Genomic DNA, 22019 nt, shown 5'->3' with positions numbered 1-22019 from the left:
CCCAGTATTACGGTTTAATTCCTACTATTCAATAACAAACTGAGTATATAGGAGAGTGAGTGTTCTGCGTGTGCTGTTCATCAGTCATGATCAGATAAGCATTGGTATATGATTTTAGTAGCTCTCACTCCACTCAATTGAATCCATTTAGGCTTTTACAACATTGTTCTGTTTTTGTTCTTCAGAGGAGCTGCCTTTCCTGAAGTGCCCTTTGCACACTGTATTGAAGCTGACCCCTGTGGCGTATGGTGAGTACACTATTATCAATAACTGCATGCAAGTATTACTAAACACAGCATAGTGGTTTCAATGAGATGCTTTTATTCCAGGGGTGCAACTTTCACTGGGGACCTGACCCCCCCCCCCCCCTTCCCACACATTCTGAAATAGCATTTTTGTGTACGTCTCTCCCCCCCCCACAGTTGTATCATTACACTGTGATACAAAAAGTGGCATTGTGTGCTTTAGTGTTTTATAATTTTTAAAAGTTGCGCCCCTGCTTTATTCCATGCATATTTACTCCAATGACATGTATTTATCGATTTGATTCGGAACACCTGGATCCTTTACACTGCACCTATATTTTATGTACCTTAGTAGTGTTGATCTGTGTATTAGACCCAGTGTACGGCTGCTGCTCTCTAGTGGTCTGACGAAGGAACATGTTTTGTTTTGTCTCCCATCCTGTCCATGTAGGATGTAAAGTAGAGTCTGTCTGGTTGAATGTGGAAGCTGTGAACACCCATAGGGACAGGCCAGAGGTAGGTACCCCAGACAGAAGCACTCTTTCTGGGCTTGCACTCTCAAAGGCCTTGATCACACTGCAGGCCTTAATGCTCAAATACGTTTTTTTTTTGTTTTTCAAATACATTTTGGGCTACCTACATTCCAAACAGCAAGTTACAAGTTACCAAATCGGATTTGTGTGTTTAGACAGCATTCATTTGCTGACAAGGCTACAGTAGTCATAGTAATGACTGGTGTGTAGGCTGATTGGTAGTGGTGCTCGTGCTTCCTATCACTGAGGCGTTATGTAGCGTGCTACGGTGACAACGATGCCTGCCATGGATGTTTGCTTTGAATGTTCAAAATCATAGTGTAACAACACTTTTAAAGCCTCAAGATAAGATGATCCAACTTTCAAAACCAGTCCTTTTTGGCTAGCCAGGCACTCAACTAGCTAGCTAGGTAGCTGTTTAACTTTCTAGCACATTCGCTCATTTTTATGTACACAATTAAGAAGCTAGTTTGCTACCACACGCAAGCAACAAGATATATAAAAATTAGTTCTAAGTGGACTTGCCTAGTTAAATTAAAAAATGAAAAAATAAATATGACTAATAATAAACCACTTGAGGGCATAAATCTGATTTGACCGTTCAGACAGAAGTTGCATGGCCAGAAATCGGATTGTAACCGACGTCAAACCACCTAGGTATCCGATCTTATGTACTTTTTGGCTGTTCAGACTGCAGGAAAAAGTACTGATTTCGAATCGGATATGCAAATAAGTAGGATTTGAGTCACTTCAAACTGCCAATGTGAACACAGCTAAACAGAGAGAGGTTCAATTAAACTGACCTTATGTGTCCTAGTACTGACTGCTTTCTCTCTCTTTTCATTGTACAGAATGTAGACATTTCACGGATGCCGGAAGAAGCCCTGTTCACAGTCCCCGCCCACCAGTGATGAGTGACAGCGCACAAAGTTTAGATTCAATCAGTTCTTCCTTCACCTGCGATAACTGACAACTATATAACAGTTTCATTGCTTTTATTCATGGAATGTAACGTAATGTAATGGTGTAACGGCGTTAGAGCTGTCAAATCAGGTAGCGACTCTCGGCGTGATACCTATTGCGGACATTTCCATTTTATGTGACGAGTCGCATTAGTAATAATCCCATGCAGCCTTGTTACAAGTTCAAACACAGGAATGTGTTGTAATATACACCTCGATTAGGCTGATATGAATCCTCATTATTTAGGTTAATGATGTTCAATTTATTATTTCTATATAGCCTTGACTTTCTCTTTATGTACTTCTAATGTGAGTGGGACGGGTGTGGCTTGGTGACAATAACCGCACGAGCAGCCGCTCAGATTAGACAGCTCTAAAGCAGTTCCACTTCCAGCACCTCCTAAACACCAGCTATGCAGGTGTTGGCTACCACTGGTTAATGCTTGATCTGATTGAATCCGAATCTTTCATTTGACATATTTCTATCTATAGCGGCAATCAGCAGAGGAAACAATTACGAAGAGTGATCCCCGGTTTCGGTAAAAAGCTGAGGGATGGGCTGGAGAAATGTAACTATTCTCAAATTGGGATGACCATCCATGATATCAACATTGAGTTTTAACCATGTTTTGAGGCTATATAGTGTTTGTTTACATTTACTTTGGTTACAAACATTGGAGTAAAAGCTTAGATTTTGGGTTCTGATGGAGGCATTTATACATTTTATTCTTCAAAGAATCATTCATTTATAAGTCCAAAAATGTAATTAGCGACTGCTGATTTCCCCTTTTAAACATACTTGTTTAATCTTGGTTCTTCACCTGATCTGTATCTTTCCTTCTGTGCAAAATTGGCTGTGTTTAGACAGGCATCCCATCCCAATCCTGATCTTTTTTTCCACAAATTGGTCTTTTGACCAATCATATCAGATATTTCTCAGAGCTGATCTGATTGATCAAAAACAATTTTGTGAAAAAAATATCAGAATTAGGCTGCCTGTCTAAATGTCTAGAGAACTGGAATCCAGTTCAATGGTGATTCACCCCACTATCGGGGTATGTGTGCCTGTGAGTGTGTTTTGTATGTATGTGAGTGAGTGTATAATGAACAATGTAAGGACAATCTGATGTGAAACCTTTTTTATAAACATGACATATGGCTTTTAATCAAATTGTAAAGTGTCTTGACACTGGCTGCGTTTACACAGGCAGCCCAGTTCTGAACTTTGTCCACTAATTGGCCTTTTAACCAATCAGATCAACTCTTTTGCCAATCATTTGGTAAAGATCAGAATTGGCAGCCTGTGGAAGCGAAATGTAATACTCCTTGTTCTTAGTATTTTAGTTGTTGTCCAACCATTTGTCAGTTCTTTTTTTTTTAAAGCTGTTTTTTTATTTTGTGAATTTCCTATTAAACCAACTATTGCGTTTACCCGCTACAGAAGATGTGATATTTGGAATCAGACTCTAGGTGGGGACATAAATTGTAGGTAATATTTTTTTTTAAATATATATATATATGTCTGGTATAAAATCAAGACATAAAGGTGGTTTTGCACATCTATTTTTTTCAATCAAGGTCATCTTCATCTAGTTCAAATCTAAACTGATTGACTTTTTTTTTCATGTTGCATCAGTGATCTGCTATATCAAGAATGTGTTTGGCTCTATTGCTCAATGTCTGCTGTAGTTTAGCATCAGTAGTCTCATGTCAAATCAATTGAAATGACTACTAATATCTGTGTAAACACAAGTAGTGATCACCATAATAATCAGGTGTCAGTAATAATATAATAATAATAATGCTGTGAATGTCAATAAATCGCTCACTGGTTGTTTATCGTTTTCAGCAGGTTCACCATGTCTTGTTTGTTCATTTTGACTTGTTTGTCAACGTGCCAAGAATATGATGCATTCAATGTAAATATCTACATCATCCAAATGGGAATAAATATGTTTTAGTTAAATCTCTTGCTGTCGTCTTCTGCTAAAAGAAATGTCTCTTTGAAGTGTTTCATGTAGTTATAGTCAGAGCCATATTTATAGAGTCCTTACTCAAGCCTTGGCCTTAACTGTCCAGTGAAAGTCTCACTTTTAAAAGCACATCTTAACTCTTACCCAAATAGTGTTTTTGATTCATCCTATACTTGTATTTGTGGCCAAAGCATAAGTGAGAGAAACACTTCAAAAACCCCACCTCAAACTTGTATCTCAAACAGACGGTTTCAAAAATGCTTGCTATCCCCTCAGAGGATGATGTCATGTTTCTGGCTTGAGATGTATCATTTGTATTATACATAACATTCAAATGGAAAGCTGTTTTTTAAACAGGACCAAAGCAGCTGTTTTTATCTCAATATCAAAACAAATTGCGTAACAATGAAGTACCTCACTGTGATTGTTTTCAATTAAAATGGTTAAAAAATATTAATTATAGCTTCTTAGCAAAGGGCATGTTCTCAAGCAACACGTACTAGAACGGTCTGGAATTTGTCCGAGTGGAGAGGGGGGAAAACTGACAATTAGCTGGTGTATGTATGTATGTAAACTGCCGGCTTCAACTGTATTTTAAAGTAGCCACCCTTGGCCTTGACAGCATTGCATACTCTTGGCATTCTCTCAACCAGCTTCATGTGGTAGTCACCTGGAATGCAATTAGTTTGTAAAAAAAACAATCGCTTACACATTAAAAGTGGCACTTGAGGCACACTCAGTGAAACCATAAACTCATGTACCTAATCTTCAGACCAAGTCTGCAAACCTGCAAGTACGTAATCTGCTTTACACTCAGTTTGCAATTTTAAAACAATTTTTACTAAACACAGTTCTCTACATTAGACATCTTTCAAAACTAACAGATCCTGTGTTTCGTTTGGAAAACACTGCCATTCAAAATGCCACACTCATTTGACGATTACCTACACCCAGTGCTCACGAGTGAAACTTGTAGCTCATTTCTTCACTTAGAAATCAGAGATTGAGCGCTATAAATAGACTTCAGGTTGGCATTCTTGGTTTGGACAACAATGGAGGCAAATTTTGGAGAGAGTAAGAGGGGGACGAGGACAAAGAGGAGGCCTGTGGTGACATAAACGAGGGGGCATGCCAGGGCTGGATACGCCACTCCAGACGCTACTTCCCCTGCTGTTTAGCCAGAGAGAACATCGCTTGTGATGTTGAGGTGCTGTGGCCAGACCCAAATAGGAGACAGGATGCACCCTAATTGTTTTTTTCTTTATAGTAACAAGCCTGTTTGTTTATCTTGTACTGTATTTGTTTTGTCTGTTACTGTTCATCCCAAATTTTGGATGAAAATACGTTTTGAGAAATAAAGAAATTGTATTTTTTCCCCCCTTGCATTTCTGTTTATAGCGTAAATATATACTGAATATGCATACATACTGTATATATTTGTGCACATGTACGTGTGAGTGCTGTGATGAACTGCCGTGGACTCCACTGCACATTGAACATGCAAAATACACAAGATTGTAGTGTTTTTACATTTTTCAAATCTGTGTGTAGTTGGCGTGTATAAGAGCGGATTTTATGGGTTGTGTGTATAGTTTTGTTGCAAAAACACAATTTTAAGAAGAGTTCAAATTGTTTGGAATGAACTGTTTGTTTTGCAAGAGATGTGATGTGTGTGTTTTGGGGTTTTGTGTGTAGAGTCTAGAGAAAAGGAGCCATAGTTTCAGATATCATGTGTAAACAATTGCCAAAAACTGTAACAGGGGTGCCTTGTTAAAGTTTTATATATATATATATAATACCATGCTATTGTTTGATGATTGTGCACAGCAACTGGTTTGATACATTCACCTCTGAGGCTAAATAATGTACTTACATTCAGTAATCTTGCTCTGATTTGTCATCCTGAGGGTCCCAGAGATAAAATGTAATGTAGTTTTGTTCGAAAAAAATGTTGGAGCTGAGTTCTACGGTTTGACCCCACTTCTGTCTCTGTTGCCTTGCAAAGGATTATAGGCCTGTGAAGAACCAGGTCTTGACCTGCAAGCCTTGACAGTAACCAGGTGTATACCTTTAGGTCAAAGGGCCACACCCACCCCGCCCAGCCATCTAGATGTGTCTTTTCTGTGGGGAAGCTATTATTACCATAGCATTTTGTATGTTCTCTATAGTTATGTACTTGTAAATTGACTAATTTGAGCAAACTCCTGGCAGACTTGATGCAAAATGTTGTGTAGTCAGGTAATTCTTCACTGGATCAGTCTGAAACTTTGCACACACCTGCTGCAAGCTTGTGGACAAATTCTAAATTACACCTAGGCTCCTATGTTAATGTATGGCCTTTCGCTTGCATTTCAAAGATGATGGAACAAACTTTTTTTATTTTTAGAAAAGGTATGTTTTTTTGTTTTGTATTATCTTTTACCAGATCTAATGTGTTATATTCTCCTATATTAAATTCTAATTTTCAACAACTTCAAAGTGTTTCCTTTCAAATAGTATCAAGAATATGCATATCCTTGCGCCAGGTCCTGAGTTACAGGCAGTTAGATTTGGGTATGTCATTTTAGGCGGGGGGAAAAAGGGTCCGACCTGTAAGAGGTTTTAAAATGTGCGATTTGTAGTTTGTCCACAAAATTGTACCCACATTTCTATAGACCTTTTCAACTGTCAAAACAATAACACATTTTATATGCACTCACATCTAAGAGGTTCCCTACATCTGGTGCTGCAGCGCACCATAATTGCATTACAAAATGACAAGTTAGTATTTTGTGATCTAACCAAAACAAACTGAACAAACAAGTTCTACAGTGCCTTCGGAAAGTATTCAGATGTAACAAAATGTCACGGGGTCTGAATACTTTCTGAAGGCACTGTATATACTGAACAAAAATATAACTGTAACATGAGAAGTGTTGGTCCCATGTTTCATGAGTTTAAATAAAAGATCACAGAAATGTTAAATATGCAACAACAACAAAAATGTTCTCAATTCTGTACACCAATTTGTTTACATCCCTGTTAGTGAGCATTTCTCCTTTGCCAAGGTAATCCATCCACCTGACAGGTGTGGCATTTCAAGAAGCTGATTAAACGGAATTTCCAGAGAATTTAATGTTTATTGCCATAAGCCGCCTCCAATGTCATTTTAGAGAGTTTGGCAGTATGTCCAACCAGCCTCACAACCGTAACCATGCCAGCCCAGGACCTTCACCTTCAGGATCATCGGTGACCAGCCACCCGGATAGCTGATGAAATTGTGGGTTTGCACATCTGAAGAATTTCTGCACAAACTGTCAGAAACCGTCTCAGGGAAGTTTATCTGCATGCTCGTCGTCCTCACCAGGGTCTTAACCTGACTGCAGTTTGGCGTCGTAATTGAAATCAATGGGCAATTGCTCACCTTCGATGGCCACTGGCACGATGGAGAAGTGTGCTCTTCACAGATGTATCCCAGTTTCAACTGTTCCGGGCAGATGGCAGACAGCGTGTATGATGTCATGTGGGCGAGCAGTTTCCTGATGTCATTATTGTGAACAGAGTGCCCCACGGCAGCAGTGGGGTTATGGTATGGGCAGCCATAAGCTACAGACAACGAACACAATTGCTGACCATTGTTGTGGCAATCATCGGCCGCCATCACCTTGCGTTTCAGCATGACAATGAGCGGCAACATCTCGCAAGGATCTGTACACAATTCCTGGAAGCTGAAAATGTCCCAGTTCTTCCATGGCCTGCCTACTCACCAGACATGTCACCCATTGAGCATGTTTGGAATGGTCTGAATCGACGTGTACGACAGCGTGTTCCAGTTCTAGCCAATATCCAGCAACTTTGCACAGCCATTGAAGACGAGTGGGACAACATTCCACAGGCCACAATCAACAGCCTGATCAACTCTATGTGAAGGAGATGTTGCGCTGCATGAAGCAAATGGTGATCACACCAAATACTGACTGGTTTTTTGATCTGCTATCCCACTTTCTTTAAAAGATATCTGTGACCAACAAATGCATATCTGTATTCCCAGTCATGTGAACTCCAGGGCGTAATGCATTTATTTCAATTGACTGATTTCCTTATATGAACTGTTACTCTTTGAAGTCTTTGAAATTGTTGCATTTATATTTTTGTTCACTGTAGATACATTCATGATAAACAGGACTTCAAGTCTCAGGGGGGATGACATCACATCACAGTGGCTACTACAACTCACCTGCATCTCACCTCTGCTAGTCACACCCCTTTCACCACAGACAGTAGAACTCAGCCGCCGACTGTGTGATCTGAGTCAATGTAGCAGAATTAAATACCCTCAAAATTAATTCTGTGGGTGCTAGATTGACGCCGTTCATACAGTGCTCTGCTGGCTGCTGAGGTTAATGCAGAGGAGGTCAGTGAGTGTAGCAGAGGGGTAAGTGCTAGGATCTTTCTCAATTCATCCTTCCTCGATTCCTCTCATCGCCTCCTTATCAAAACCATTTGGAGAAGGTCAAAGGTGAGGGACCTTGTACCTTCTCCTCCAATACAGTTGCTTTACAGTACAGGTGAGGAGATAGGATGCATCTTAGGTCAGCCATACAGGAATACTTACACCTGCACAAAGAGTGTTGGGCCAGTAACCGAAAGGTCGATAGTTTGATTCCCGGAACCGGCAAGGTGGAAAAATCTGCCATTCTACCCTTGAGCAAGGCAGTTAACCCCCAACAACAACTGTTGACCGGGCGCTGTGGAAGCCCCCACACCTCTCTCATTCAGAGGGATTGGGTTAAATGCGGAAGACACATTTCGGTTGAATGCATTCAGTTGTGCAACTGACTAAGTATTCCCTTTCAAGGACATCAGCTTCTGCTGCAAATCTGTGCAATATCAGACTAAATGAGGGTGACAACCAAATAAATCAGACAAACAGGGAATGTTCAATGACTAAAAAAGACACTATACTCAACACTTTATTTCATATCATACAAAGAACACCTACATAAATGGTTAGTGGGTTTAGACATCCATCTTACTCTAAAACAAGAGATGATTGAATAGTGTCTAATAATTGTTTACCTGCTGCTGTGAGTTTGTTTGCTAACCTTACTTTGCTACCTGCCAACTTGACGTTTTTTACTTTTTAATTGCCGTTTTATATTTGTATTTTTTCCATTGACTTTTTTCATTCAACTTTTTCACCCCGGACGCTTTATCTGGACGTGGTTTGTCAGAACCATCCGAAGCTAAGTAGTAACATTAACATTATGACTTCTAATTGCAGGCACTGTACTCTTAATATACAGGAGAACGATTGCCTTATGGCGAGGATAGCTGTGCTGCAAGCCCAGCTTCAGATGCAATCGTTAGGCAAGGGTAATTTAAGTGTAGGAATATATATTTTACCTCTTGGTGATGTCATTCGGAAACATAATGTTAACTTTCACTGACATGCGGACAACACACAGCTGTACATTTCGATGAAACATGGTGAAGCCCCAAAATTGCCCTCCCTAGAAGCCTGTGTTTCAGACATAAGGAAGTGGATGGTGGCAAATGTTCTTCTTTTAAACTCAGACAAAACAGAGATGCTAGTTCTTGGTCCCAAGAAACAAAGAGATCTTCTGTTGAATCTGACAATCTTGATGGTTGTACAGTCATCTCAAATAAAACTGTGAAGGACCTCTGCGTTACTCTGGACCCTGATCTCAATTTTGATGAACATATCAAGACTGTTTCAAGAACAGCTTTTTTTCCATCTACGTAACATTGCAAAAATCAGAAACGTTCTGCCCTAAAAAGATGCAGAAACATTTAGCCATGCTTTTTAGACTACTGCAATGCTCTACTTTCCGGCAAAAATACCTACAAGTACACTACGGTCACAAGACACAGGCCTCCTTACTGTCCCTAGAATTTCTAAGCAAACAGCTGGAGGCAGGGTTTTCTCCTATAGAGCTCAATTTTTTGGAATGGTCTACCTATCCATGTGAGAGACGCAGACTCGGTCTCGACCTTTAAGTATTTTTTGAAGACTCATCTCTTCAGCAGGTCCTATGATTGAGTGTAGTCTGGCACAGGAGTGTGAAGGTGAACGGAAAGGCACTGGAGCAATGAGCTGCCCTTGCTGTCTCTGCCTGGCCGGTTCCCCTCTCTCCACTGGGATTCTCTGCCTCAAACCCTATTACAGGGGCTGAGTCACTGGCTTACTGGTGCTCTTCCATGCCGTCCCTTGGAGGGGTGCGCCACTTGAGTGGGTTGAGTCTGATGTGATTTCCCCCCCGGTTTGTGCCGTGGGTGAGATCTTCGTGGGCTATACTCGACCTTATCTCAGGTTAGTAAGTTGGTGGTTGAAGATATCCCTCTAGTGGTGTGGGGGCTGTGCTTTGGCAAAATGGGTGGGGTTATTTCCTGCCTGTTTGGCCCCGCCCGGGGGTATCATCGGACGGGGCCACAGTGTCTCCTGACCCCTCCTGTCTCAGCCTCCAGTATTTGTGCTGCAATAGTTTGTGTCAGGGGGGCTAGGGTCAGTCTGTTATATCTGGAGTATTTCTCCTGTGTTATCTGGTGTCCTATGTGAATTTAAGTTCTCTCTCTCAACTCTCTAGAGACAGCAGGAATGGTAGAGATACTCTGAATGATTGGCTAAGAAAAGCCAACTGACATTTACTCCTCTTGCACCCTCTACAACCACTGATTATTGTTATTTGACCCTGCTGGTCATCTATGAACATTTGAACATCTAGGCCATGAAATATGTTAATTAGCTAGCTAACATTGTTGTTTTTAGTAGATCAAGCTAACGTTTGTGTCATTAAAAAAACTAATATTGGCAGTCTATCCTATTTCTATGTATGTAGCTAGCTACCAAGATAACTTTACAGAGAATAGATTGTTAGCTTGATAAACAACAAGTGCTACACATTAGGGTTGAATATTTTCCAGGTATTTTACAAATGTTTCATCCGGAGAATAAATCCCTTTTCTCCCGGGTAACCCGGTATTTCCCTACAAAACCGGAAGTGTCATTCAAAAGCATTATAAAGCATATAAATATTTCTGGATTTGATTGTAGCTTTGATCAGCATGAAAATTATAACCTGGTGCTACCTGAATCTGACGAACCATATTAAATACATTTTATGAACCCTACATTAACATTTAGTGAGCTCAAGCCCAAAAAGGCTCACATGATTGTGCCGTTATCCAATACATGTGATATAGGCTACTGCATATTACGCACGACAGAAAAACAGAAGAGCCCATAGATGTAGCAAGCTATATGCTCTCTTCGGTGTAGTGTTATGCTTTATGTAAAGAATCCAGAGGTGAATATCACGTTGGTTGACTTTAATGAAAGAACAAGTAACATAACACAGGAGACTGATGCACACGGACCAACTTGCCCAATCACCTTTTATATGACGTCATGAATATACTTGCACTATAATAAAATAGTTACAATACAACCCATTGGGTCAATAGATTAGACTAGCTCCAGTAGGCTAATCTAGGAGTGTGAACTGTATTACTGTACTGTACTGTTTTATACGGTATTATATGGACTGGAATTACGCACATCATTCAAACCATAACAAAGCAGAAGAGAACATGCGATTCTGGTACAGCACATGCAGCTTACACAGTTACAAGTAAGCCTATTTAAATATAATAGGGCATATTTGTATAATTAGTAGGCTGATGCATACAGTGGAGCTAAAAAGTATTTAGTCAGCCACCAATTGTGCAAGTTCTCCCACTTAAAAAGATGAGAGAGGCCTGTAATTTTCATCATAGGTACACTTCAACTATGACACGTGGCACATGACAGACAAAATGAGAAAAAAAATCCAGAATCACACATTGTAGGATTTTTTTTACATTTATTTGCAAATTATTGTGGAAAATAAGTATTTGGTCAATAACAAAAGTTTATCTCAATATTTTGTTATATACCCTTTGTTGGCAATGACAGAGGTCAAACGTTTTCTGTAAGTCTTCACAAGGTTTTCACACACTGTTGCTGGTATTTTGGCCCATTCCTCCATGCAGATCTCCTCTAGAGCAGTGATGTTTTGGGGCTGTTGCTGGGCAACACGGACTTTCAACTCCCTCCAAAGATTTTCTATGGGGTTGAGATCTGGAGACTGGCTAGGCCACTCCAGGACCTTGAAATGCTTCTTACGAAGCCACTCCTTCGTTGCCCGGGCGGTGTGTTTGAGATCATTGTCATGCTGAAAGACCCAGCCACGTTTCATCTTCAATGCCCTTGCTGATGGTAGGCTTTGTTACTTTGGTCCCAGCTCTCTGCAGGTCATTCACTAGGTCCCCCCATGTGGTTCTGGAATTTTTGCTCACCGTTCTTGTGATCATTTTGACCCCACGGGGTGAGATCTTGCGTGGAGCCCCAGATCGAGGGAGTTTATCAGTGGTCTTGTATGTCTTCCATTTCCTAATAATTGCTCCCACAGTTGATTTCTTCAAACCAAGCAGCTTACCTATTGCAGATGCAGTCTTCCCAGCCTGGTGCAGGTCTACAATTTAGTTTCTGGTGTTTCTGTTTGAGGTTGTGGACAGGTGTCTTTTACACTGATAACAAGTTCAAACAGGTGCCATTAATACAGGTAACGAGTGGAGGACAAAGGAGCCTCTTAAAGAAGAAGTTACAGGTCTGTGAGAGCCAGAAATCTTGCTTGTTTGTAGGTGACCAAATACTTATTTTCCACCATAATTTTCAAATTAATTAATTAAAAATCCTACAATGTGATTTTCTGGATTTTTTTTCTAATTTTGTCTGTCATAGTTGAAGTGTACCTATGATGAAAATTACAGGCCTCTCTCATCGTTTTAAGTGGGAGCACTTGCACAATTGGTGGCTGACTAAATACTTTTTTTGCCCCACTGTAGGTGTGTGCCTTTCCAAATCATGTCCAATCAAATGAATTTACCATATGTGGACACCAATCAAGTTGTAGAAAAATCTCAAGGATGTTCAATGGAAACAGGATGCACCTGAGCTCAATTTTAAGTCTCATAGCAAAGGGTCTGAATACTTATTTAAATAAGGTATTCATGTTATATATATATATATACACATTTGCTCAAATAAAAAAAAACAATTAAACTGTTTTCGCTTTGTCATTATGGGTTATTGTGTATAGATTGATGAGGATTTTTTTTAAAAATCCATTTTAGACTAAGGCTGTAACGTAACAAAATATGGAAATAGGGAAGGGGTCTGAATATTTTCCGAATGCACTGTATATTATTTAGGCTAAGGAAGGTATTTATGAATCTACCTACATAAAAAAAAAACAGGTTTGGAGAGCTTTCACACACAGGGGCCGATTCCGACCCAAATTAAGTGTGTAAATGGAACCTAATTACTTTTTTAATGCATTCTTCTCTCTATGGGTATTCTGACCTTGAACTTAAAAATGAGCCCGATTCATACTTAGGAAATGTATGCCTTTCCTACGCACTCCTCTGTTGTTGGTATTCAGACTTACCTTAAGGGCTTTGCAGGTGTGGTTCCCTTGCACGCTGAATACATTTCATTTAACTGCTGAAAATCCTCCCACTTGCTGGCCAACAGAATTTCTTGTGCCATTTTCATTCAATAGGGTTTTCATTACATTTAACTAAAGCCATACCTTTAAATTTGGTGTAGCCTTAAATCAAAATGTCTCGACAGACTCATTAGAATATATTATTTAGGGTTAGGAAAGTATTTATGAATAATTTAAAAAACGGTATGGAGAGCCTTTACGCACTAAATATATTGGTGAATCAAAAATAGTGGTTTGATTCATCCTGAAAGTTGGCATATGCAATTGTTCAATCCATGAACTATTGGAAGGTAAATACAATAGGGGTTGAACAGTAGTCCTATAAATCTGCCCTAATAATCATGGAAATGTGATGACACCAGTGCGCCAGGTAGGCTTGGGCGATATTCAGATCGTCATACTGTTCTTCTGCCATCCTGAGATTTACCGTATTACCAGCATAGCACAAAGCAAAAAAAAGCCCATTGGGCCTCTATTACCAAAATCCTAACAAAATTAGCACAAATAATAGAGAAATCACATACGCTGTTAGCTAAATGCTAACGAAGGAAGACGAACATAGACTAATTGCAAAGAAAGGCAAATTACAGCTCAGTTATACAAGCATAGCTAGTAGCTACCGAATGTCATTTTCAGTGAGTGTGGACATTTACAAGCAAAAGTAAACCATATAAATTGTGTGAGGGATCCTGAGAGGATTCCTGTGAGTAGGCAGAGACTAATAGAGAGTGATGGGAAGAATATGTGCTTCAGTAAGGTAGGTTTCTTGGCATTCATAGCTATGGTTGTCAATTGTACTCCAGAACTCGGTCGAAAGTCACATAAAATAGAGGTTGTGGTGGCAGCGGCAGAGAAATAATTGGGATTGCAAGGTTTTACTGCAGAACAGTTGCAGGGGGTGTTGAGCCATAGTGTTCTGTCCTCCCAGACTGTTGGTAGGGTAGAATCGTGGAATGGGGTGGTGTTTATTTTTTTTTAGAGGGCTAATAGTTGGCAGGATCATTTTTCCTTTTCCCCAATTTTACAATAATGTATCACAAAGATTAAAAATAATAATAATTTAAATGTAACCTCTATTTAACTAGGCAAGCCAGTTAAGAACACATTCTTATTTACAATGACAGCCAACCCCCTATGGGACTCTCAATCACAGCCATTTGTGATACAGCCTGGAATCTAACCAGGGTCTGTAATGACGCCTCTTACACTTAGATGCAGGGCCTTAGACCGCTTCGCATCTCGGGAGCCTAAATGTTGGTAGACAGTGAATAGCCTCACACTCCAGTACAGTAGGTGGCGGTGCATGCACCTTAGATTGGATGCGATCCGCCAACACAATCCTCAAGAGAAATTGTGCTAATGAATAAAGTTATGATGCACGCTTTTCTGAAGGAAAAGTATTGGTGCACAGAGAAGGGAAACAATTATAGGAGAAAAAATGGCAGCTGTAAAAAAACTCAGATTATATATATATATATTTTTACTTCTAAAGCACGTCAGCCGTTATATCTGATGGCAAACATCTAGTAGTGAATTGAATACCACACGTGACTGGCTCAACTGTTCTGGGGAACTATGGTAAGATTCATAATGTTAAATAATGTGACAGGTGAAATGAAGAACGCAGTCTGCTTTATTTCCTAATCTATTGCACAAATTGACTGCAGCACAGGAGGTTGGTGGCACGTTAATTGGGGAGGACGGACACGTGGTTATGGCTGGAGCAGAATAAATGGAAAGGTATCATCAAACACATTATGAGCAGACCCCCCCTCAGCAGCCTCCACTGGACTGCAGGTATTAACTTAAATACATTTGAATATTTGTAGTTACGTTTTAAAAACCAGAAGCCTATAGGTTGTGTCTCAATTACATCCTTACAAGTTATAAGAACAGCATTTCATTAACTTCACTGTGGAAAAGGTGATACGCTTCAGTTTGCTGCCAAATGACTGGTTTCACAACTCCAGTGATAAGGTCAAATGGATCTAAAAGAATTGTAATTTACATTTCCAATCCCCTTATCCAGATCAAGTCATTTACCTAGCCCTTATCAATTTGTAAATTATAGGGCATGGAGAATGGTGTTATTTGTCTGAAAAAAGTCACTTTTCCACTTGGAACTGACAGGTTACTCGACCTTCATTGTTCCACACGCATAAAGGTTGTGGAATTCAAGTCAAAGTCAGAATAAGCATATCTGTAAACACCTCAATTTCTGCAATCTCCATCCCAAACGAAAACCTGGCTGGCACATGCATTTCCCCATGCTTAAGTTCAAAGTTAGAATACGGTAAAAATAAATAAGTCCCATGTAGGAATTCCCCCCTATGTAAATAGTTAATGATTAATTAATAATAATAATAATATATGCCATTTAAAATAATGTAGTGTAATGTCTTTTTTCCATAAATAACACACCAAAATGCAAACAAACAATAAAGGGGTTTATTCATCATCACTGCCAGCACTATTATTATCATCACAATAATTTCCATCAATGATAGAGTCTGCTCTGTGTGTATTAAGACAAGAAACAAGTGCACCAATTCATTTTTCCTCAGGTTTGAATGTTTGTTGTAACAAAAACATAGCAAAAAAAATGGTGTGCATATAATATTTATATTTAAAAAAAAGTAAATTATCAAAAAAAAAAAAATGAATTTCCCTGTGCTCATTAATATTGATTAGGGTTTCATTTTAAGGACCCACCCTGATTTTAAAGCTTTGTTCTAAAAGCAGAAATTAAATGAGGCTGTGAATATTCATTATGTACAAACATCAATATTTTTGAGCACAGGGATACCTTAATGAAGGGCCACACCCCATTGGTCTGACGAGTCTTTACTTTCTTGACTGCGATTGACTGGTCACACTTCTGCCCCTTCTCTCTCTGTCCTGTGATGTGCACCCTCCAAGAAACCATGTTGACAGTTGTGATCAGCGTAAGGAATGTTTGGGAATTTTCCTAGAACTGCGTAAGTCGAAAACATGGATGTCAGGTCAAATGAAAACTTCTAGGTGAAAAGACAGAAAGTAAAAGAGACAGACAGGACTCACGTTTTTGAGGAACTCCTCAGCGACGATACGGGCCCTGGCATTGACAGACAGCTTCATCTCACTGATCTCCTTGTCGATCTCTTCCATGAAATGGATGACGAAGTCCACCAGCTTGTGCTTGTACATCTGCTCTGTGTGGAAGTTGGTGATGAGGAAACTGATGTCATAGCCCTGCGGACAAATGAAGGAGAGGGGGAGAGATAAAGGAGGGGAATGATGAGTAACACGGAGGCAGTTTTGCTCTTTGCACTGCCAATTGTTTTCTATGTAAATATTTTATTTGAAAGTGTGAAAATATGACCGCTTGAGTTCTCTAAGAGGGGAACAAACATTATCCTAATGTTTCAACTCAAGCTGTTGGTTGCACCACCAGTCCCTCTCATTTCTCACCTCCACTGGTTTCCTCCTCAGGATGAAGAAGTTCTCTGCTCTCATCATCATGAAGCGCATGAACTTATGGCACAGGATCTTCTCAATCTCATCTGCCTTCAGGGACACAGCAAATCACACAGCAGTCAGACTTAGCACCCACCAATCACAGGCTACAGCTCTAAAAGCCAGCAATCATACACCAGGTAGTAAAAAACAACTAATCACAGTATACATTTCATGTCTATGACAAACCAGCAAACAATCATCCTCACATAACAGGGGGACAAGGGTACAGCTGAGCTTACATCTCTGCACTTCTGTTAGGGTAACGACAATGACTGAGAAAAAGATCCCTAAATATGAATAAAGCATGAAAGTCACCTAAATCAAGCATGTCAACTGCACCGAAGGACAAGTTAAATACGTTGGAATAAGTAGTCTCACTGACCTGCTTGACAGCGATGCTGACTCGGACTGAGTTGATGGAGCCCTCGATAAGAACCTTCTCCTTGTCATTACGACTGATGATGACTGGCTGCAGCAGCAACTCTTTACTGCTCCTGAGGGGGATAACATACACGTGCTAGGTCAAACACACTCTCCTGAGGGGGATAACATACACGTGCTAGGTCAAACACACTCTCCTGAGGGGGATAACATACACGTGCTAGGTCAAACACACTCTCCTGAGGGGGATAACATACACGTGCTAGGTCAAACACTCTCCTGAGGGGGATAACATACACGAGCTAGGTCAAACACACTCTCCTGAGGGGGATAACATACACGAGCTAGGTCAAACACACTCTCCTGAGGGGGATAACATACACGTGCTAGGTCAAACACACTCTCCTGAGGGGGATAACATACACGTGCTAGGTCAAACACACTCTCCTGAGGGGGATAACATACACGTGCTAGGTCAAACACACTCTCCTGAGGGGGATAACATACACGTGCTAGGTCAAACACACTCTCCTGAGGGGGATAACATACACGTGCTAGGTCAAACACACTCTCCTGAGGGGGATAACATACACCTGCAAGGTCAAATACCCGAAAACACACACTATCCCGCACACAGACAGACACACAGGGACTCACCGGACCTCCACCTCTGGCTTGTTGTGGCGCTCCACCACCTGAGAGGAGAAGTTCTCCAGACAGAGGGCGGCCTGCAGCGTGGCACGCACAGCGTTGAGGTACGGGCGCAGAGTTGCTGTCTGAGGGAGAAAGAGAGGAAGAGGAGAAAAAAAAGTTAGAAGATTTTACCTTTATTTAACTAGGCAAGTCAGTTAAGAACAAATTCTTATTTTCAATGACAGCCTAGGAACAGTGGGTTAACTGCCTGTTCAGGGGCAGAACGACAGGGGATATCTCCCATACACTCCACCAAATACCCCTACCACGCTTTACTTAGCTACTATAACAAAGATGCCCCTTCCCTAAATCCTATTTTACATCCAAGAGGGGGAGTGAACTGGACCGCAGCCTCTGCCTCTTACCACCAAATAGCGCCTCACTCCACCCTACTATCCTCTAAAACTATTAGCTAAAAAGGCCCTTACCCTTATTCCTACACCACCACCTCTCCTTACAAACTGAGGGCAAAAGTACTGTCAGGCATGCAGGCCTAGACCTGCAGCTAAAATTCTTGGCATACTGTGTCTTCCATAGCAATGGCTCATGGTTGGGCTGACAACACAGCTCAGCAGTACGTATTTGATACTGCGTCTTCTAAAAGCTCAACACTGGTTTCACCATCCCAGAAACTCAAACACAGTCAGTAAAAACTCAAATAGGCCTAACAACCCAAATGCAAAACAATAATGTTGACTTTAATTTTATTTAACTAAGCAAGTTCCCCCTTGACTTTTTTGATTACAGCCTTATTCTAAAATAGATTAAATAGTTTCCCCTCCCTCAATCTACACATAATACCACATTATGACAAAGCAAAAACAGGTTTTTAGAAATGTTTGCTATGTTTTACATTGAATAATGCCTATAGTAGATAAGGATGGTGTGTACACATTGGCTCTGGCCTGGGGCCAGTCGAGTGCACTGCCACTACATGCATTTTCAGAATGACAATATCTAGCTACTTCAATCCAGTCTGCATCTGATTTGGGCCGAGAAAACATTTGATTTGAAATGTTATTTGTCACATGCGAGGCATACAACAGGTGTAGTAGACCTTACCTTGATCCTCACTCATAAGCAAGTTTTTTTATTTTATTTTTTTAAGTAAGAAAATATTTGCAAACTTTTTTTATTTTTATAAACTAAAGTAACACAATATAACAAGGTTATATACAGGGGGTACCGGTACTGAGTCAACGTGTAGGGGTACAGGTTAGTCGAGGTAATATGTACATGTAGGTAGCGCTAAAGTGACTATGCATAGATAATAAACAGCGAGTAGCAGCAGTGTAAAAAAGAGGGTCAATGCAAATAGTCTGGGTAGCCATTTGATTAACTGTTCAGCAGTCTTATGGCTTGCAGGGTAGAAGCTGTTAAGGAGCCTTTTGGACGTAGACTTGGCGCTCCGGTACTGCGCTGTAACAGAGCAAACAGTCTATGACTTGGCTGGCTAGAGTCTTTGACAATTTTTAGGGCCTTCCTCTGACACCGCCATATATAGAGGTCCTGGATGACAAGAAGCTTGGTCCCAGTGAAGTACTGGGCTGTTCGCACTACTCTCTGTAGCACCTTGCATCAGATGCCAAGCAGTTACCATACCAAGCTGTGATGCAACCATGCTCTCGATGGTGCAGCTGTAGAACTTTTTGAGAATCTGAGGACCCATGCCAAATAATTTCAGTCTCCTTAGGGGGAATAGGCGTTGTTGTGCCCTCTTCACGACTGGATTGGTGTTTTTGGACCATGATAGTTTTGTTATTGATGTGGACACCAAGGAACTTGAAGCTCTCAAACCCGCTCCACTACAGCCCCGTCGACGGACATTTCAGTGGGCAAGTCTTACTGCAACCCTATGTGTGTGAAGTGCAATTAAGAGAAATCTCGACTTTGGACCTACCTACTGCAAAGCAAAATAATTCAGGCGAGATGCAAGTGCATAACTAGCTATAGTTAGGTGGTGAGGACAAATGAAAGCAAATGTTGAGACAGCATACCTCTTAAAAACCTAGGCTGGCTGCCTGAGATTAGAGATCTCTGCTAACTAGTTAGCCTCTTCTACCAGCTTGTCTTCCATATATTTTCAATGTGGCATGGGGATCTTTACTCATGGCAATATATATATATTTTTTTTATATACCAGCTTGATTGATACGTAAAATTACAGACGTGAGCTCCCTGCTTCACCATTACAGATTGCTAGCTAATAGTTACCCGAAAATGTATGTTTATATTTATGTATACATTTGAAAGGATACTTTAGTTTACAGTATTTGACACTAACTTCCAAACTAACAAACTAACCTTGTATCTAGCTACATCACTGGCTAAAAACTGATTCTCACTTTTGGGTGGGGATGCTAACTGACGTTAGCTAAGCTAGCTAGCCAACAAACCAAATCTAGCAATAAACATACACATTTACGCAAGCAAGGCTCGACATACTGCTCATCGTATGACTGATGTTGAAATAATGTCGAAATGTCTTTATTTTTATTGTAAAAATGATAGCTACATTCTCTTACCATTTCTCTGTATCCGCTGGGGGAAGACGGAAGTACACTTGCCAAGGCTCTTCCGTGACCCTCTGCGCTCACTGGAACACACTATGTACAAAACTTCATAGGGGAGCCTATTTCGTTAAGACAAAGATTTGTCCATACAATTAATTGTTTGAATGTAGCAGACAAACATGTAATACTTGTATTTTATTTTTTTCAAGTAATTGTTGGTGGTTTTCATTATTTGGTTACACAATTTCCCAATTTACATAGGATGAGAACAATAATATGATTCACAAGCAGCAAAATGTTCATATAAAATAGAATTCTGATTTATTTTGGGTTCTCTCATTCTTCATATGAGAACAGTACTCAATCTAGAAATGGTTAAACTGAATGATAAGGATTTTTGTCTCATTATTCTAAAACGTGTCTGACTGGTGTTTTCTTCCTTATAAGGTAAAAGGATCTCTCCACTATTTTGCCAATAGGGGGGAAATTTACGAAGGTCTGTTTCCATAATCTTAGTGGGTTTTATGGTACAATAATCTGATTCTGTATTATTAACGATTTAATTTTGTGATTCTAAAAGAGCTGCAGTGTGCAAGCTTCTGCTCCAGAGCCAGATTCTGTCCCATTAGATATTTGCATTTGTTGAGTGTGCAAGCCCATTGTGTAAATTGACTAAACTACATATGATCTTGAAAACGATTGTACCGTTACAAATGTAAATTGCCCTGTTGTGTAATTAGCTCCTACACTCAAGCCGCCACTAAATACATGTCATGTGAACTGACAACAGAAGAGAATGAGAGACTCTGAAGATGCTGTGTAGTAATAGAAAAAAAATAGAATGACAAACCAAATAAATATGTAGGCTACATGTATGCACTGCAGAGGCCCGTTGGAGGCTTGACAAATTAAGAACATCAGAACATTGAAATATATATATAAATTAATGTGTCTGCGTCAATGTTCATAAAACTCCACAGACCTGCTCTTGCACAGTGGAACCCAGAACGATATGTGACTCCTTGATTACAGCGACACCATTTTGCCGAGGACACCCAAACCAGAGTAGCCACCACAAAGCCCAAGAAAGAGCCTGACCCTTTCTGGAAGTTGCTGTAGCCCTGCTTGGGATATTTAGCCTATATTGGCTATTGGTTGAGACGCAGGGCCAGTTCTAGCTTGGTAGGCTATGTCGGGGTGGGAAAATGGAAATTGGGCCAAGTTGGAGATAATGCATTTAGGTTATAGTTTCTAAAATGATATATATATTTTAGAGTTTGAGATGCATGAATACACCACACTAAAAGCTAGATTTGTATGGCTGTTTTAAAATGAATTGCCTGCACATTAACGATTTATGTTCACTACTTTATTAAATCTATGAAAATCAATTATATACATTGATAGTCCACCGCTCTGTTTGATTTTATTCTGAAATAAGGTATATTGTAACCATGTGTTCAAGCTAATTAAATCAAAGTTTACTTAGCGCCGTCATTTTAGAACCAAGGGTTGCTCCAATCATTCACAATAACACCAAGATCCTACACCTAATAGTCCTACTCATCACAAACAGATCACTTCTCATAATGGTGCTCGTTTAGTAAAGTTAGTTAATTAGCATTTTATGTAACATAACCAAATATAGCGTAGCATAGCAGGCCTATTGGCTA

At 40.1% G+C, this 22019-nt stretch overlaps 2 protein-coding genes across 3 annotated transcripts in view; one reads left to right on the top strand and one right to left on the bottom strand.

Moving 5' to 3' along the window:
• Positions 1-3706, top strand: part of LOC118388593 (6-phosphofructo-2-kinase/fructose-2,6-bisphosphatase 4-like) — a 35968-nt gene extending 32262 nt beyond the window's left edge. For both annotated transcript variants that reach the window (XM_035777813.2, XM_035777812.2), the window contains exons 12-14: positions 186-248; positions 697-761; positions 1630-3706. In XM_035777813.2, coding sequence (XP_035633706.1) covers positions 186-248; positions 697-761; positions 1630-1689 — 188 coding nt within the window. In that variant the 3' untranslated portion in view covers positions 1690-3706. The remainder of the gene's footprint in view (positions 1-185; positions 249-696; positions 762-1629) is intronic.
• An 11989-nt stretch (positions 3707-15695) lies between these two features.
• Positions 15696-21512, bottom strand: arpc4 (actin related protein 2/3 complex, subunit 4). The gene is made up of 7 exons (XM_035777811.2): positions 21329-21512; positions 20359-20439; positions 17798-17916; positions 17142-17253; positions 16712-16807; positions 16322-16492; positions 15696-16235 (listed from the first exon to the last, which is right to left on the bottom strand). Exons 2-7 carry the CDS (start codon positions 20359-20361, stop codon positions 16230-16232), a joined length of 507 nt encoding a protein of 168 aa, XP_035633704.1. The 5' UTR covers positions 20362-20439; positions 21329-21512; the 3' UTR covers positions 15696-16229.
• Positions 21513-22019: the final 507 nt, after the last annotated feature.

Source organism: Oncorhynchus keta, chromosome 10 (genome assembly GCF_023373465.1).
Source record: "Oncorhynchus keta strain PuntledgeMale-10-30-2019 chromosome 10, Oket_V2, whole genome shotgun sequence".
Taxonomy (NCBI): Eukaryota; Metazoa; Chordata; class Actinopteri; order Salmoniformes; family Salmonidae; genus Oncorhynchus; species Oncorhynchus keta.
Note: the sequence above shows the minus strand (reverse complement) of the source record. Positions and strands in the feature narration are given on the sequence as shown.